The sequence below is a fragment of the Abramis brama genome, assembly GCF_963993115.1.
Source record: "Abramis brama genome assembly, chromosome: 15".
NCBI classification, from domain to species: domain Eukaryota; kingdom Metazoa; phylum Chordata; class Actinopteri; order Cypriniformes; family Leuciscidae; genus Abramis; species Abramis brama.
Genome location: NC_139977.1, coordinates 25,213,822 through 25,232,636, shown reverse-complemented (window position 1 = coordinate 25,232,636; position 18,815 = coordinate 25,213,822). Strand labels below are relative to the sequence as shown.

At 36.4% G+C, this 18,815-nt stretch overlaps 1 protein-coding gene across 1 annotated transcript in view; it reads right to left on the bottom strand.

The window, feature by feature from the left end:
• whrna (whirlin a) overlaps positions 1-18,815 on the bottom strand; it is a 107,391-nt gene that overhangs the window by 17,976 nt on the left and 70,600 nt on the right. The window contains exons 5-8 of the mRNA XM_084137946.1: positions 17,624-17,832; positions 12,691-12,727; positions 2,147-2,359; positions 793-1,005 (exon numbers count right to left, since the gene is read on the bottom strand). Of these exons, the coding sequence (XP_083994072.1) occupies positions 793-1,005; positions 2,147-2,359; positions 12,691-12,727; positions 17,624-17,832 (672 nt within the window). The remainder of the gene's footprint in view (positions 1-792; positions 1,006-2,146; positions 2,360-12,690; positions 12,728-17,623; positions 17,833-18,815) is intronic.

Genomic DNA, 18,815 nt, shown 5'->3' with positions numbered 1-18,815 from the left:
ATATTCCGTATCATTCATATTTGCCGAACAAATGATGCAGGACAAACTGCACTGAATATTACTACAGTATCTAGTTATGGGGTTACTAATGGTATTTTGCATGGTATTACAGTGGAAACGATTACTATGGTACATTTTGTAAATTTAAGTGAGAGATTATTTAACCTACCTCCATCATATCTATCAGCCAGAGCAGTCTTTCCTGTTTTATTGAGAGGGATAGGGAATTGGGTGTTAAACTGCTCCTGCAATTTACACTGGGAGTCAGCAGGCTTAAAAATCCATCACAAAACACTTCTCCATCTGTCACACCAACACTCCTGAGACAAGTACAAATCTAAACAGCTGCACTTTCACAACGAGACGTAGATGAGTTGAGGTGAGACATGCCCAGACAGAGTGAGACAGGAGGACAGACAGGTTTCGAGCGATGGGCATAAAAGCCTACATACGAAAGGACAAAAGCTGTTTCCCACAGCAACTTTAGAGCCCTTCATCTTGTATCCTTGTAATCTGCACACGCCTTCTTTGTGCCCAAATTGCCTGGCAATTTTGTGAACAGTTTTTTATGTCTGTCACACACATACCCAGACACACACACACACACAAAAAAATGCCTTCCACTCATCCCACACAAATACAGACGCAGAGCCTTAAACACTTATTGATTATAGATTATAGATAGGCCTACAGACACTGGGTCTTATTCAATAATAATTGCGGCGCAAGTGTTCCTGCTTATGTGCGAAGAAAGTTGTTAATCTCATTGTAAATGTGGGTGCCTGCTCTTACCCGTGCAGAGCTGAGAGTGGTGTTGGTCATGAAGCTGGCTGAGGAGGAGGCCAGCGTATCAGGGTACGAGACCATGGAGAAGGAGTCCTGAAATCCAGCTCCACCCCCTTGCCTTGCCTTCAGGGCTTCGATCTCTCGTTTCAGAACCAGACCGTCAAATCTCTCCACATCCTGAGGGGTCACGAGCCCCCTCACCTCTGACAGCAGAGAAAACTGCAAATACACACACGTACAGAGCTGTGAATGTGACCGGGCTCGTGTTGATTGTGGGTTTTACTATCTTCATAAATTTGAATGTAATATGAGGGTATACTTGCTGTAAATCACCAGACAATGATGGCCCATAATACTGTAATGTCAGTATTATGTGTTTTATTAATAATAATTCATTCAGCCAATACAAGTCTTTAATAAAAAAAAGATTGCGTATTAAATTCAAAAAAATGTAAGTAGATATGCCATCATTCAAAATGTTGGGTCTTTTATTTGATCAAAAATATGGTAGAGACATAAGTATTGTTATATATTATTACAATTTAACATAACTATTTTCTGATATAATATATTTCAATGTATTTCATTTATTCCTGTTCTCACAAAAGAACATAATTTACTTAACGTAGAGATCATTTGTATCATTATAAAAGTCTTTACTTTCACTTTTGATCAATTAAATGCAGCCCTTGCTAAAACGAGGTATTAATAAATAAAAAATTAAATACTGAAAATTCCAAACTTTTTAAACGGTAGTGTACCTATATCACATAGGCCTACTTAATTTTTTTTTTTTTTTACTGCCATCGTTTCTACAAAAAAAAACTATACATTTTGTTACTACAATATAACTATAATAACATGGTATTATCTAGCATTATCAGCATTAAAAAAACTTGCAAAGATTCATAAAACGTGTAGTTTTATCACACCATATAATAATACCATATTATTGTAAAAATAATTAAAACAATAGTAAATAAAGTTAAAATGTTTAAATATGCTAAAAAAATAAACTTAAAAAAAATCTACTAAATCACTAATAATAATTTATTATAATGATTCTGGTAAAAACTATGACCATTATTTAATTATAATTTTTTGTGAAAGGTAAACATGCTTCTAAAAATTAAGTCAAGAGCAAAACTGTTGGTGGCATATTATTATTAATTATTATTATGAATATGTTAAGTCCGAACAAGATCACATGCATGTTTTTTGATGAGCATGATGCCAAGTGCTCGATTCCCAGTGAATGCATTAACCGATAAAAAATATACAGTATACCTTAAATACTATGCAAGTCGTTTTGGATCAAATTGTCTGCCAAATGCATAAAAGTAAAAGTAAATGTCTCCACCTTGGCATGTGTATTGAAGAGCTCAAAGAGGGCCATGACGAGCTGCTCAACACCGATGTGTCCATCACGGTACTCTTGGATGTAGTAACCCATGGTCTGCCTCTCTGGTTCGGTCAGCAGATGTCTCGCCTGTTCCTCCAGCATAGCCCTGCTCTGGTTCACCAAACTGGACAGAGTCACCTGAGATCCCGCCACACCTTTATAAAAGCCACCCTGAGAAGAGGGAAAGTGAAAAGTGTGAAAAGAAGAAATGCAAATATTTTAAGAGCAGACTAATATTAATATTAATATTAAACTTCAGACACCTGTCGGTGGCTCACTGAGTCTCAAAGCACACACTTTAAATCTTCCATCTTTATTTTTTTTTAAATGAGAACATGACTTCATTGCTACTACCATAAATCACATCTCCATAACCCTTCTCCCTATTTTCTCTCTCTCTCTCTCTCAGGTTTCAGCCTCTCTTCTCGAGAGCAGCTTTCCCTTTAATTAGTCTCCTAATCAAAAAGCACTGCTCCAGAGTCAACATGATCATCGATCTGTGTTACGCTCAGCTTAGGAATGGCATGCTCTCCAGCCAAAGGATGAAACCAAAACACATTCGCAAACCAATCTGGAAAACTAGATAACCAAACTAACTTGCTCACTACATACTTACCTATTCAGGACTGCACAGACCAGTTGATTAGTTTGATGTTAATTTTGGGTCAATTAGAGGCGTATCACATGCCTTAAAATCATTTGATCTAGTTATGTCTGCTTGAACAGTCTACTGACGGTTTTGTTGGGTGGAGATGTATGTTTGTTGGCTGTCTGGTTTGCAGATGCGGTCGAGCAGCACTAGTGTCTGTCATCAAACTGTCTAAAGCCACAAGGATTTAAACTCAGCTGGATCATTACAGACAGAAACAGTGGGTGAGGTGAGTGAATGCTGATAATGCCTGAACTATTCTTGCCCTTATTCTTTTCTTTCTCTTTAGAACAATGTGTGAGCTCGATGAGAGCTTAGATGAGCTCTTTTGTAGAGCACTCCAACAGGAACTAATGCATTTTGGTTGCATCACATGAGTCGACAGACCATTTATTTTCACAGTATTTCTGAGGAAAACTCCATGACCGGTTTGACCATGAGGCTAATGCCCTATACTGGACATTGAGGAATAGCTAGTCTAGAAAGTTGCTTGCAAATGCAAGGAAGAGACAGAAAAAGAATGAGATTAAGAACAAAATTGGCAAAGTGAACAAATAGATAGAAAATTATTAAATATAATTTGATTTTTTTTTTTTTTTTAGAAAGTTCCACAATGCACTTGGCTAAATAAAAAAAAATAAAATAATATGCTGTCCTGACCTAATATATTACTGTCACCAGGGCCAGAGTCCAAGAGAGTAACTTAAGACTATGATGTATGTGATCCATTTACTTTATTTCCTTTTTCTCTTCGTTTTATTCTGAAAATCCATGGATTTCAGAAGATTCCCTCGGTTAGAAACTCTTGAGGTTGCTTTACATTTGAACTCTAATTCATCCTCACCTGGAGTACAAACTGTTTCTGATAAACTCCTTAGACTTACTTCTGCAGCAGAGATAAATACTGAACGCTCAGATCAGTGTTGAAGTGGAACTAACTAAAAGCGATGCAACTAACTTTACTAAATCTTTATTTTTTCATACTATATATACAGTATATAGATAAATATTAAGGGCGATAAGATTTTTAATGTTTTTAAAATAATTATCTTATGTGCACCAAGGCTGCATTTATTTCTTTAAAAAAAAATAAAACTGTAATATTATCACAATTTAAAATAACATTTTAATATATTTTAAAATGTAATTAATTCCTGTGATGAATTTCAGCATAATTACACCAGTCTTCAGTGTCACATGATCCATCAGGAATTATTCTAATATGCTGATTTTGTGTTCAAGAGACATTTCTTAGAATTATAATTTTTTTTGGGAACTGTAATGCGTTTTTTTCAGGGTTCTTTGTTGAATGGAAAGTTCAAAAGAACAATGTCTGATATTTAAAAAAAAAATTTTGTGTAAATTCTTTACTGTCACTTTTGACCAATTTCTTTTTTCTTTTTTTTTTACTTTTGAACAGTAGTTTATATATCTAAAACACTTCCTCAGATGAGAACACAAGTGTCTTTGTCTAGTTTGATGATGAGAGGTTCAAAAGCTCTTTCCTCCAGAGCACTCTGGGATATTAGCATCACTGCTCAATTACAAAAAAGCAAAAGTTGTGGAGAATGTCTCTAACAAAAGATGATCAATAAAACTAGCAAGAGAAAAATGTGTCTTGATAATTCTTTAAGAATGATAGCGACCAAGACGGGATCGATCATGCGGCATCTCTGGTGTTACAACCTCCGTGAATACCCATTATGACATAACTCGACTGACAGCATCTTTAATCACGGGAACACATAATTGCTGATCAATATCATAACTTTAAGACAGCACAATCAGGCCAAGAGTATTGTCTGCCGGAACTTTGCAGCATTGTGTGACAGAAACTCCAGCCGTGTCCCCACACATCACAGCCCAGTGAATTTGAATAGGGCCTGAATGAGATCATTTAGCCCCAGATTGAGCGTTATCTTAAATGAACTGGAGATAACTCAGCTCTAAAAAAGGACAGAAAGGCACTTTCTCTTCAACCAAATAGACCACAAATATAAAAATGAGAAAATAAAGTGTCATAGGGGATATGCTTCTGGACTAAAAAGGAGGCTTGTCCTTGCAGTGATTGAACAACATGAAGGTCAGGGAAGTGCAGTAAAGGGTTGGGGCCAGGAAGAGATTGTGTCAATAATGTATAATAATCGATACAACCAAAAACTGCACTTAGTTAGATAGACAGACAGGCAGATGATTAAATAGATAGATAGATAGATAGATAGATAGATAGATAGATAGATAGATAGATAGATAGATAGACAGATGATAGATAGAAAGAATGAAAGATAGATAGAACAATATAGATAGACAGACAGAACGATAGAACAAGATAGATATATAGATAGAACGAGAGATAGAATGATATACATAGATAGATAGAACGATAGATAGAACGATATAGATAGATAGATAAACAAACAGACAGATGATAGATAGATATAATGAAAGATAGAACAATATAGATAGACAGATAGATAGACAGAACGATAGATAGAACGATATGGATAGATAGATAGATAGATAGATAGATAGATAGATAGATAGATAGATAGATAGATAGATAGACAGAACGATAGATAGAACGATATGGATAGATAGATAGATAGATAGATAGATAGATAGATAGATAGATAGATAGATAGATAGATAGATAGATAGATAGACAGAACGATAGATAGAACGATATGGATAGAACGATATGGATAGATAGATAGATAGATAGATAGATAGATAGATAGATAGATAGATAGATAGATAGATAGATAGATAGATAGATAGATAGATAGATAGTGTGACGGAATGGCTGCCCCTCCCTTGTAATTAGCGCCACCCTGTTCCTTAACTCTCCGCCCTTCGCCAGGTTCCTGACTGGAGTGGGTGTGAGGAGAGTAAGGGGCGCTGAAGAGGAGAATTGGCGGCGGGTAATGAGGCACACCTGAAGATAATGAAGCCTCATCACCGCGCCTCTCCTCGGGAGACCGGTCTCTTCCCTGTGCATGCACACTGGTGTCCTTGTGGGTCCAGGAAGGGAGCGGGGAGGGATTCCCGCGCCGATGGAGTTGTGAGACGTCGGACCCGTGGTCCGAACGGAGAACCATGCGTGATGCCGCTGACAGGCTAGGATGCCGGCCCGCTATTCTCCTCGAGTTGTCATGGCTAAAGAGGACAAGCCACGATGCTGAAGCCGCCGCAGCGCGTGGGACCGCGGGACACCGCCCCCTTACCTGGACCCATCCCATCTCTTCACTACCCATCCTTCACGATTCCCTGGCACGACGAGCACACCAGATCCCTTTAGTTTGAACACTTTATTTTCCCCCATTTTTGGACATTTCATGTTTATTTATGTTAATAAATGCCTCTCCGGAGCCTGACACCACTCCCACTGTATCTGTCGTTTGCTCCTCCCGCCACAATAGATAGATAAAATAAGATAGATTGATAGAATTAAAGAAAGAAAGATAGATAGATCAATATAGAAAGACAGACAAACAGACAGTAGGTAGGTAGGTAGATAGGTAGATAGATAGATAGATAGATAGATAGATAGATAGATAGATAGATAGATAGATAGATAGATAGATAGATAGATAGATAGATAGATAGATAGATAGATAGATAGATAGATAGACGTTGAGTTTGCCAATAAACACTATGTAATTTGGCCTGGAATTTTTACTTAGGTTGTGTGAGAAAAACACAGACAAAAAACAATCCTGGCAGATTCGGACAGGATTAAAATTTACATTAAGTTATATGAATGATGAATTTCTCTATAACGTCCTACATGAAAACTAGTCATGTCTGAATAGGGTTTATGGCAGATTACTATTAGCATTGTGTTTTAAAGCCATTCTGCTCCATCAAAATGAAGCAAAAACAAATTAATTTCACTCCTCCTGTCACATTACCTCTAACTACTAAAAACATAAGGCCATTGACCAAGAAATTAAATAATTAGATGATCAAGATGAGTGTCACCTTGGTTAGACGTTAATTAAAATGACAAATGTTTGGGTTCGGGAGCTGCTGTCGGTTACAGCTCTATCTGTCTCATTATCAGAGTTTTAATATGCTAACCGACAACATGGGGAGAATGACTAAGCTTTTCAACAAGGCACAAGATCTCAGTTCACAGACTATATCACCGTCCCAGCCTGACTACGGCCCATGTCGAAATTGGATCTTCATTTCCTCCCTCTTGAGCTACATTAAGTCCTGCGCTTAGAAGAGCACGTCTCTCCCGAAGAGATGATAGATTTTTACAGCTCTTTTTAGAACAGTGGCAGAGCGGAGCAGTCAATAGATGTCCTAAAGGCACACCGGAGATAAGCTCTTTGAGATAAGCAATCTTTCTTATATACAGACCAAACCAAACATAAAAACAACCTGCGAGTGCAGGTGTCAGTAGAAGTTTTCAAACAAATCTCAAAATGGTGACAGTGTTGAAGATGACAATTTGGATGGAGGGAAAATGCACTTTACAGCCATTACAGCTTTACAGCTATTTACAATCATTCTTGTTTAAGTAAAAAAATATTTATATTATAATATTATAATTATAATATAGGAATAAGGAATATAATTGTGGCAAGGACAGCTGGACGAGTCCTAATGAGTGTCACCTGCGCGACACACTGGTCTCGAGTCCCACTGAGGAGTTCCAGAAGGATAAAAGGAGGAGTGACAACAGTGAAGGACGAGAGAGGACCAGGCCTGGGCTTTATGTTGGTGTTTTGTTTTAGTTTATGCGGCAGTTGTCCGTCAGGGGCTTTAGTTTTGTTTTGAAAGAATTTGGGATGTGCTGGAGTAGACTTTACACAGTGCATCACAACAATATATAACATTTATTTCCATCAAGAGGTCCATACATTTTTGGTCAAGATCTTTTATTGTCAATGCAAGAGTCAAGCTTTCTGTAAAGTCTATTCCAGCTAGGGCTGCACGATTAATCGAAATGAAATCACACGTGATTTGGGAAAGGCTGCAATTACTTTATGTGCATCTTGTCAGTGCAGAATGGCTGATTGGTAGTAAATGCTGCTCCATCTAAAAGCCAGAGGGCGCTCTCGCGCAGACACTCCAAATATGCCGAATAAACTAGCGGAATAAACAGAAGATTGAAACACTTTGATTAAACATGACTAACAAACACACGACTGCCTTATTCTGTATAAGAAGCCACATCATCTCACAGAAGGATGCTCAACTGTCATTACGAAGTGAGTTTGGAGTAAAAGCATGTTATTAAATGTTCGCTTTTGTTGGACAAGAGGTTCATAAATGCTTCTCATGTTTGGAAAGATGTTTTAACGCGTGCTGCTTTTGCAAATGCACGTTATAAGTGACTCAAACTCGCAGTGCTTTCAGATGGAGCAGCGTTTACAGAGCCGTACATCAGTGACAAGCTGCGCATAAAAAAATTATCGCAGCCTTTGTGATTTCAAAATCGCGATAAGCCAAATCGGTTTAAGCGCGATTTCATGTAAATTGAGATTAATCGTGCAGCCCTAATTCCAGCACATCCCAAAGACTTTCTATGAATTTAAGGTCTGGACTCAGAGGTGTCAATTCATGTGTGAAAATCATTCTTCATGCTCCCTCCCAACCGTTCTTTCACAATTTGAGCCTGATGAATCTTGACATTGTCATCCTGGAATATGGCCATAATTTGTCTTCCTACAAGGATGTTTAAGAAATGAAAAGCTACACACTCCATCAATTAGGGTTAGAAGAACTGTTGCCAATCATATAACATGCTAGAAACATAATCATCACTGCATTAATGATCCAATCAAAGAGACTCATAAGCATTTGACTATTTAAATCCAAACAGTGACTTTTTATGGTTGGGCAGTGATACATATATATATATATATTTGGCAATTTCACTTGGTGTCAGTAGTGGAATATAAATGCCTTTCACCTTTAGGTGACAGAATATCCTCCAGTCACCAATATCCTGAAATATTTTTAGAAATGCTAAATCTTTTTTGTGCTTTGTTAACTTGGCTAATGCGTTGTACTGAGCCCCCTAAGGGCCACAGCAGTTCTGGTCTTAAAAGGCCAATGTCAATTTGGAGAATTCAATCAGCTTCAAAATGAGGGCCGCTGAAATGGGTTTAAGCGGCAATGAGTTGGCAAGGACGGGCTGGCGTCAAACAACGTAAGCCTCGCTTGGGATATATAGAGATTTCACATCAGGCAAAGTGCCTTACTCAGCGAAGATTCGACAAGGTCACACAGCAAGGAATATAGGCCTTTAAATGAGCAAAAAAAAAAACTTCAGCACACAACAGCAGAAAACTTCTGAGGCAGATAATTATTGCAGAATACTTTGCCAAGTTCTCTCATATGACCGAGACAGACCGCAGTTTGATTCGTTTCTATTTTGTGAGCGTTGTGAGTGTTAAACTAGGCAGAAAGTGTCAATTACAACCAGACGTGAACTCACTCTCAAATCAGAAATAAGTTTTTACAACAGTTTCTTAAAAATAACTACCCAAAACATTGTAATTTTCTGTGTTTGCCCCATTTATGCTTAACTTGCTCCTATGTGACCTACAATTAATCAACGCCTCTCGCCCCCCCATTGAGCTACGAGCAATTACTTTCCCAACTATTAAGTGTTTACAGGGAGCTTTAAATGTATACTGATGAAAACATAATGAAGCATTTATGTGATTATCAATTTACATGCTTGGATCGTTCTGCAGACAAACACTGGGAAATCTTCTTAGTGAACTGAATGACTAAAAAATGATTTGATGTATAATCACAAAAATATCATTAATATATATAAATATTCCTGTTAAGCAATGCACGTTTGATGCAACGTGTGCTTTTTTACTGCAGACACTAAGACGAACTCAAGTAATTATAATAATAATAACTTTAATTTGAATGTTATTTCATAGGAAATGCATAACTCACGAGTGTCCACGTACAATTACACACTTCTGTCTACAGATCAGGAGTGATTTATGGCTGACTGTGCCTTTCTCGCAAAAACTGATGTATGTAACTTATCAATGTCCTCTGAAGCATCGCAGAGCTGTGAGTCTTTGGAATACAAAGTAAGTAGTTTACAGCAAAAGCTCATAGCCTACAGACATGAGCCCAGACACTTCATCTAACTGTGTCCTTTAGCCTGTCATTCCCACTGTATACAATAATCAGCCCATCGTAATAAGTTAGTGTTCATGCACTGCTCGCGCTTTATAGGAATCCGTTGTTTTGTGCATAAACCTCGGCTTACAGAGGAGGACCTTGTAAAACCCTGTTCATCAGATGGGTCACCTTGCTGTTTTTATTCCTCACTCTCACCGCCTATTTCTTATCCTGTCTTTTTATTATGTCTTCCATTCTTGCACTCTCTTCTGTCCATATTTTTTCATTCTCCTATTATTAATTCCTGTTATGCAGACAATTTTCATGCCTCTAACATATACTGTAGCTTAAAGGAAAAGTTCAGTCAAAAAGGAAAATTCTGTCATCATTTACTCACCAAGCTGTTTTGGTTACCATTGACTTCCATTGTAAAATTGTAATTACTCTAATTATCTTCTTCTATGTTCCACAGAATAAAGAAAATAATACAGGTTTTTGAACAACTTGAAGGTGAGTGAATGATGACAGAATTTTCATATTTTGGTGAAATATACTTTTAATATACTTGGTAAAATATTATACTAACAATTTTTAAAGATGGAAATCATATTAGTTTGTTTCCATACAATAAAATTCACTAATATTTTTGCAATGTCCCCAGGTTCTGTACTAATAAACTGACAATGTAATAAAAGGTGTTTCTTCATATTTTGCCTTTCTCCAAATGAAGGTTTCAAACAAAACAAAGCAAAACATTTTTTAAATGATAAACAATTTATAAATGCCCCCTTTTGCAATTTTTTTTTTTTTTTTTAATAAATACCTTTAACAAAAGCCAATTCATTTCATCATCCTCTGGGAAGTGACTTTATTTTTGGTCTAAAAACAACAGCACAATTATAGAAATCAATATGATAATATAAATTTGATGGTTAAATGTCAAAATATATAAAAAAAACCTTATTCTCAATCTGTCACTTGCAATGGCTAAGTTTAGGGCTTTATTTAATCAAGTTACTATTAATTATAAAGTTTAAGATAACACCCATCTGAAAGTGTGGTATATGCTTTTCTGGAACTACTTTCTTATATTACACAAGCATATTCATTTTCATCAAGTCATAGTTCAAAAGATACTGCATAACAGAAATGACCCTTCTATTTTTTCCTGTTCACTCATATATATTATAATTTAGCTCTCCGCCAGTCACACACACACACACAGGGATGGTAAGAATGTTAAGTGCATAAGACTTTTGAGGAAACCACTCTGAATACAGATCAGGGTGGATACCATATGCCCAGGGGATCAAAGCCTTCTGGCAGCATCTACCTGACACACTCTTTACCCAGACCAAGACGAAAATTTACAGCGATACCACCTTCCTCTTTCATCCCATTCTCTTCCATCTCTTGCCCTTCCTGTGTCTTTCAGTTCTCCTGCTCTCCTCATTACGTATGAGCATCCCCCGTGATCTTTCCTTGTGGCCGCAGTACTGGAACAGGTGCATGATTGCCTAGCAAGAGTGGTTCGGCAATAATGATAGCGACTCTTTCCAAATATGATATGATCTGTAATTCTGACTCATTTTTTCTTTTGATTAGTCTGGCTACGATAGAAAAAAGCACACAAGGACTGGTTCTTTAGATTATCAAAGTAATGCAAATACATGAGTCTGATCTATTATGCAGCTTAATCACTGGCTGACTCATTTGCATAACGACAATATATATATATATATATATATATATTCACTATGGAGGACAAAAGGGATATTCTTTGAACATAAATGGACCTGAAGAAAAGATCCTGGAGGCATTTTATTATGTGGAATTCCTGTTATGCAGTACTTTTTTAACTCTGTAACTTTTTAAGAATGAATATTTATTTTATAAAACGTAGGGAAGCGTTCAAAGAGTACACCGTACTTTCAGAAATGTTTTGGTCAAGTTATGGCACTTACCAAGTGTCTTGGTGTGAGTGCGGCAATCCTGAAGGCACTTTTCCAATGTCTATAATTAATAATGCAATGTCTTTGAATTTCCTTTATTTAATGGCGCTGCAAATAATTACGATTTTAATTAATGTAATATAATTAATACATTTTAATTGAATATTTTATATGCAGTTGAGCACCAGTGGCCGATTTCTGTCTTTTTAATATTAAACTATTTATATTTAAGTAAAGTGGTCTTTATTTATTCTCGACAAACTACATCATTAGAAAGGTCAAAGTCTTTCTGACCTCTGTTTTGTTATAAATATCTTATAGTGACAATAATTTCTTAATTTTGTCAGGAGGTATGCAAAATGAAAGTCCATGCCTTTAATATGAATTATGATGTATTACATGTAATATATGTAATTTATTATTTATTTTTCTGTAAAGCTGCTTTGAAATGATATGTTTTGTGAAAAGAGCTATACAAATTAATGTGAATTGAATTGAACAGAATTCGTCAAATGATGAAATAAATTTGTTTAAAATTTTGAATCATTTGACAGGCCTAATTAAGACAAATATGATACAGATGTGAAAATGTACGGCATAGTAGAAATTACCCTTATGGGTTTTCGTGAGCAAGACTCTATAATGACAATAAAATGGGTACAGTCTGAAGACCACCAGGATTTGCCAAGAGTACTTCAAAAATCACCTTCACGATTTAGCTCACTCTTTTAACACTGCTGAAACCAAACAGTTGAGAACATCCTGTTCAAATATAGAAACAAAGTACTCACCTTTCCTGATGCTGATGCTCCCTGGTCCAGAGAGAGGCTGTGAGAGAGAAGTAAATATGGAGAAATCAATCGCAGATATATGCTCTACAGCCTCTTCAAGAATCCACAAATAGATGCAGAATCATACAGAGACTCTGACACACCTGCCATGTATGAAACTGATCTAGTTTCTGGTTTTAGATCTAAGGAAGATGATGGAAATCTGAAGCTTTTAAAATCTCTATTCATCAAAGGATCCTGAACAAAAAATGTATCATGGTTTCCAAAAAAACTGTTTTCAACATTGAAAATAATAATAAGAAATGTTTATTGAGCAGCATATCAGCATATTAGAATTATTTCTGAAGGATCATGTGACACTGAAGACTGGAGTAACGATGCTGACAATTTAGCATATACATAGAAAACAGCTCATATAAATTGTAATAATATTTCACACTATTTATGTTTTTACTGTATTTTTGCAGCCTTGGTGAGCAAGAGATAAAAAACATTAAAAATATTTTTACCAGTCCCATGTATTATTATATTATCCACAAAGCTGAATGGTCATTTGCTGTATTGCCAGGTCAAATATGGTTGTATAATGACCACTAAACTATATAATTGACCATTGTGCCAGACACCCGATTTCCAACATAGCTGTGCTAGTTTACATTCACACTGTAGCCTTTTTGCAGTCAAATCTAGAATAGCAATTTTAAAAAAGTCAATTTGGTCTGTAACAATGATAGGTGCAAACACTTCCCTGTGCCAGTTCTGCCCTTGGCTTTAACTTGAGTTCGTACCCCAGACCATCTGAAGCTTGATAATAAGCCTTTTTATAAAATGCCACCTTGCATTTTTCCCCTGGCATGAGAGCAGAGCAACCGGCTCACTTCATCAGCTAACCTCCATTAAAGAGAAGGTCCAGAGAGCTGGCACAAGACACACCTGAGCTGCTTTATGATCCTGTTAGTGTGCTGCGCGTACACAGACACTCGCGCACACACACACACACACACACACACACACACACACACACACACACACACACACACGCAGTGTCTGGAATAATACCATGACCAGACTCCTTACAGTTTACAGTCCACTAAGAGCGAGTGGAAAGATGCTAATATTCAGAACAAAATAATTAAAGCTCAGCTATTGTATAATCTGCTCTTAAAACAATAAATTGAACTAAGCCTGGAAGCGTCACCTCAGTCCTAATTAAATTACTTTGGCTGAAATGTACAGCACATTTTTAATTTATTAAACAAGAATGTTAAGTCACACCACCAAGACGTGATCCGTGCTATATTTAAAAACAAATTAACAAATCAGCAACTATTTGTCAGTATTATTTTGCATATTGCTTAATTTACAAGACAGGGACATGGAAACATGTCTAGAAATATATTATAGCCCAAAGCTTACTCATAAGCCTGTTTTAGAAAAATATGAAAAATATGTTAAAAAAAAAAACTATTTCCTCAGGCTTTTCAGTTACGGTCCTGCTACTTTTGGTGGCTTCACACTTCATCCCTGCATGGCGGATGTTGGAAACCATCAAATCTGTCTATAAATGACATGCCAAGACCTTATGAATCTAGTAAGAGACCTTGGATATTTTCCTTTTCATTATTTTTTTTCACTGCTCCGTTAACACTAGCCAGATAACACACAAAAAGACCAGTGATCTCTTTGCTAAATCTGACAAACTAGATTTTTTTCAATATTTTTTGTCATTATTTTTCAGCCTTTTGGCATGATTCAACATATCTAACTTATTTATTTACTGAAATTTACTTAAAAATAAAATAAAATAAATTGTTCCAGCCAAAATGTTTAAAGCCATACATATGTCAAAAATAAGACGTTAATATTTTCTGTTTAACATGTTAAAAATATTCAAAGCAATTAATGCAGCATCTGTTTTTTTTCTCTTTGTAAAGTAGCTTTGCTAATGTCCCCCCACATTCTTTGGCTAGCTTTACAGGACTTGGTTATGCTTGCTGTGTCCCAGCTCCGCAAAGTGAGAGAGCGTGGCCAACCGAGGATGGTCCACATGTAGGGGATTTGTCAATGATATGTCACATGTCAATGATTAAGACACGCAAGTGTAAGTGCGAAAATAAGTGTAAATTCTTGGGATGCTCACATTGTATCAAGAGGATCAATCCTAACATAAGTACTTATTGTGAAAATTACTGTACAAAAAATAAACTGACAGCTCTCATTCAAACAGAGAGAGCTGATATTGACTAGGGCTGCCCCCTAATAGTCAACTAAACGTTAGTAGACGAGAAGAGGCTTAGTTTGATACTGTTATTTGAGTTAACTCACAATAACAACGCGTCACATAAATGAACTGAAGCTCAGCGTTTAGGCTACTTGCCTCGCAGACATGAATCCGTGTCTAAAAGTACAACACTGTGGAGATGGCAAGTCAGCATTAGGGCTGGGAATCGAGTTCAATACTTTTTAGGCACCGACCGAATTGCCTCGATACCATAAAGTGTCAAAAAATGTCTTGTCGTTCAGTGCCAAATTTTGATACCCAAGGGGTTAATCTCGTCAACGTTAGTGAGCCAATAAACATGCAGCATGATTGGCTGTGGCGAGGCATCAAGGAAAAGACGTTGCTCACACATCAGAGATATTTGACTGATATCTGCCCATTTAGAGGCTATAGTGTGGAAGTGTCCCAACCCCCATAGATGTAAAAGGTGTGGAAAAGATCAAAAGTGTGGCTACATTTCACCAGGCTCGATGCCAACAGAGCACGATGCAATATTTGCAACAAGATAATTGCTGCCAAGACCGGCAACATGACAAAACTGATGAAGCACTTGACAGTGGACGGAATAAACTTACGAGCAGAAAGTTGCTTCGTCTTCGACTGCAAGAAGAACTGGATCACGTCACAAATGAACCAAAAGTCAGCGTATAGGATACTTGCCTCACAGACATGAGAAATAGCCATATAGAAAGCTTGAAATGTCTACTTTTAAACAAACCAATTCGAATCGAAAACAAATACTCAATAAAAATACAACAAATAATCCAAATGAAAGGTGCATTTCACTATACTGCAGATATGACAAGTCAGCAAAGTCAACTTCATCTTTGTAGTCAACACTGACTCAGAAAACACTAGTTTATTAATAAATAATCAAATGTCTCCTTGCAATTTTTTCCTGACACATTCATAATAATTATGAATTATGAATCATTGCGGCAAGTATGCATACGCTTGAGCGTGGAATAGGCTATATATTACACCTATATATATTAAAGGTTCATTATGGTTTAGTATTAAAGGGATACTCCACTTTTTTTGGAAATAGGCTCATTTTACAACTCCCCCAGAGTTAAACAGTTGAGTTTTACCGTTTTCGAATCCATTCAGCCGATCTCCGGGTCTGGCGGTACCACTTTTAGCATAGCTTAGCATAGATCATTGAATCGGACAAGACCATTAGCATCTCTCTCAAAAAAATGACCAAAGTTTCGATATTTTTCCTATTTAAAACTTGACTCTTCTGTAGTTACATTGTGTACTAAGGCCGACGGAAAATGAAAAGTTGCGATTTTCTAGGCTGATATGGCTAGGAACTATACTCTCATTCCTGCGTAAGTCCAGCAGGCGTAATGATATGACGCAGCGCCTGAAAATAGTCCCCAGCTCGGTAACTTCCAACATGACCGGGACTAAGTTTGTCTAACCTATTAGACCTATTTTCAGGTGTTGCGTCATATCATTACGCCTGCTGGACTCATGGTACGGCAGCAAAGTTTCTTGATTATTACGCAGGAATGAGAGTATAGTTCCTAGCCATATCAGCCTAGAAAATTGCAACTTTTCATTTTCCGTTGGTCTTAATACACGATGTAACTACAGAAGAGTCAAGTTTTAAATAGGAAAAATATCTAAACTCTTTGGTCATTTTTTTGAGAGAGATGCTAATGGTCTTGTCCGATTCAATGATCTATGCTAAGCTATGCTAAAAGTGGTACCGCCAGACCCGGAGATCGGCTGAATGGATTCGAAAACGGTAAAACTCAACTGTTTAACTCTGGGGGAGTTGTAAAATGAGCCTATTTCCAAAAAAAGTGGAGTATCCCTTTAACCCCAGTATATATTTAAGTAATTAAATTAATATAAACATGCAATTAGTCAACTAATGGCTTAAATGAACGACTAGGCGACTAGAAAATCTTTAGTCGGGGCAGCTCTAATTGATAACAAATGTTTTAACTAGTAATTTTCTTACTTACTGTGAAAATGATTGCACCAAAAATAAACTGACAGCTCTCATTCAAACAGAGAGAGCTGATATTTATTGACAGACAGAAATATCACCTGTGTTGGGGTTAACGCATTATAAGTAACGTGAGTTGCGTAATCAGATTACTTTTTTCAAGTAACTAGTAAAGTAACACATTACTTGTAAATTTACAACAAAATATCTGAGTTACTTTTTCAAATAAGTAACGCAAGTTACTTTGTTTTCCCATTTAATGACTGACAGCTCTCCTGTCCACATGTTGAGAGAAATCGAGAGTAAGGTGCAGAGGCGTTGTGTGCGCTCTGTGAACATGATGGTTATTAGTAGTTATATATATAATAACTATATATATATATAACTATACTATATATAACTAAATTATATATAGTTCTAGACTAAATGTGAGCATGCATTTACTCATCTCACCTGCAAAAAAACAGATTCAGTATTCCTCAAAATGAATAAAAAGAGTGAAACGCAAACGCAGAATATTACACAATAATTAAATATGTTAAATAACACAAATATACTTTAAGTATTTAATCTCGCTTTATTAACCAATATCTTTGCTGCTGACCTTCGATTCCAATCTATTCGCATGACTCGCTTCTCTCTCTCTCTTTCCTTATTTCCTCACATTCCCATCACGCCTTCACACTCACCCAGTGACACTGCTGCTGGCAGAACTCTCTGTGATCTGCGAGCTTGCGATCCACTTGGTCTCGCCCACTACGGTGCGGGCATGAGGCAGTCGCCCGACATCCTTCACCGTCATCATCAGATGGTGTGAAGCCTTCAGCACTCGTACGGCTTCATCGTGTGGGATGCCAAGGAAACTCCGTCCGTTCACCTCAAGGATCTGATCTCCCACCTGTGGAAAAGACAGGGCAGAGACAGGAGAAGGTGGGTGGGCCGGTGGTGGCAGAGCAGGCCGGGAAGTAAAGGGGGGTCGTGATGAGGCCGGAGACGGGTCAGTCTGGACACCGAATATGGTAGAGTGGTGTGGTCAGGCCAAATTTGTGGAACAATAGAGAAGGTTTTGGTGAGATAAACAGAAAGTAAATTATGGTGACTGACTACAAAGAACACATCAATAGACAAAAACATTTTAAATATTCATGCCCACTTTAAAAAGAGAATACAAAAAGAGCACAATTAAAAAAATAAAAAAAACATAATGAAGAAATTGCACAAAATATGCCTTCTCCAAAATAATAGCTGTATAGCCTAAATTTCCAAATACAAAAATAAAGACCATAAAAAGCCTAAAGACTAGGTTTTTTTTGTTGTTCTTTAATACAACTAAAACTTATTAAAAATCATGAGGCTAGCTATGCTCTTATTCAACTTAAAAATAATTTTATAGGAAAATACAAATGTTCCCTTGGCAACTACCTGAAATAAGTATGTTGGAGTACTAAAATTACTAAACTAAAAACCAATATAATAATACTAATGACAAATGCACATAACAAATATACAACTTCAAAAATAATTTAAAAAAAATTCTAAATATGAATAAATTCTATAATAGTATATAAATGATATAATAATAATAATAATAATAATAATAATAATAATAATACTCTTTTTCCAAGGACCCTCAAATATGATGATTTCCTTGCAAGATCTCCTTTCCAAAAATATAAAGCCACTAAATATTTAAATGTAAAAAACGTAAGTAGAATGAAAACTGTAATATTGTAAATGTTTTATGGCATTATATATTAAATCAATATCTTAATGTGTTAATGTTAAAATATACTATACTTAAAAATACATTTTGTAAAAAAATTATATATATATATATCCCAAATTCTATGTTAAATTTAAATACACAAAATACATGGCATT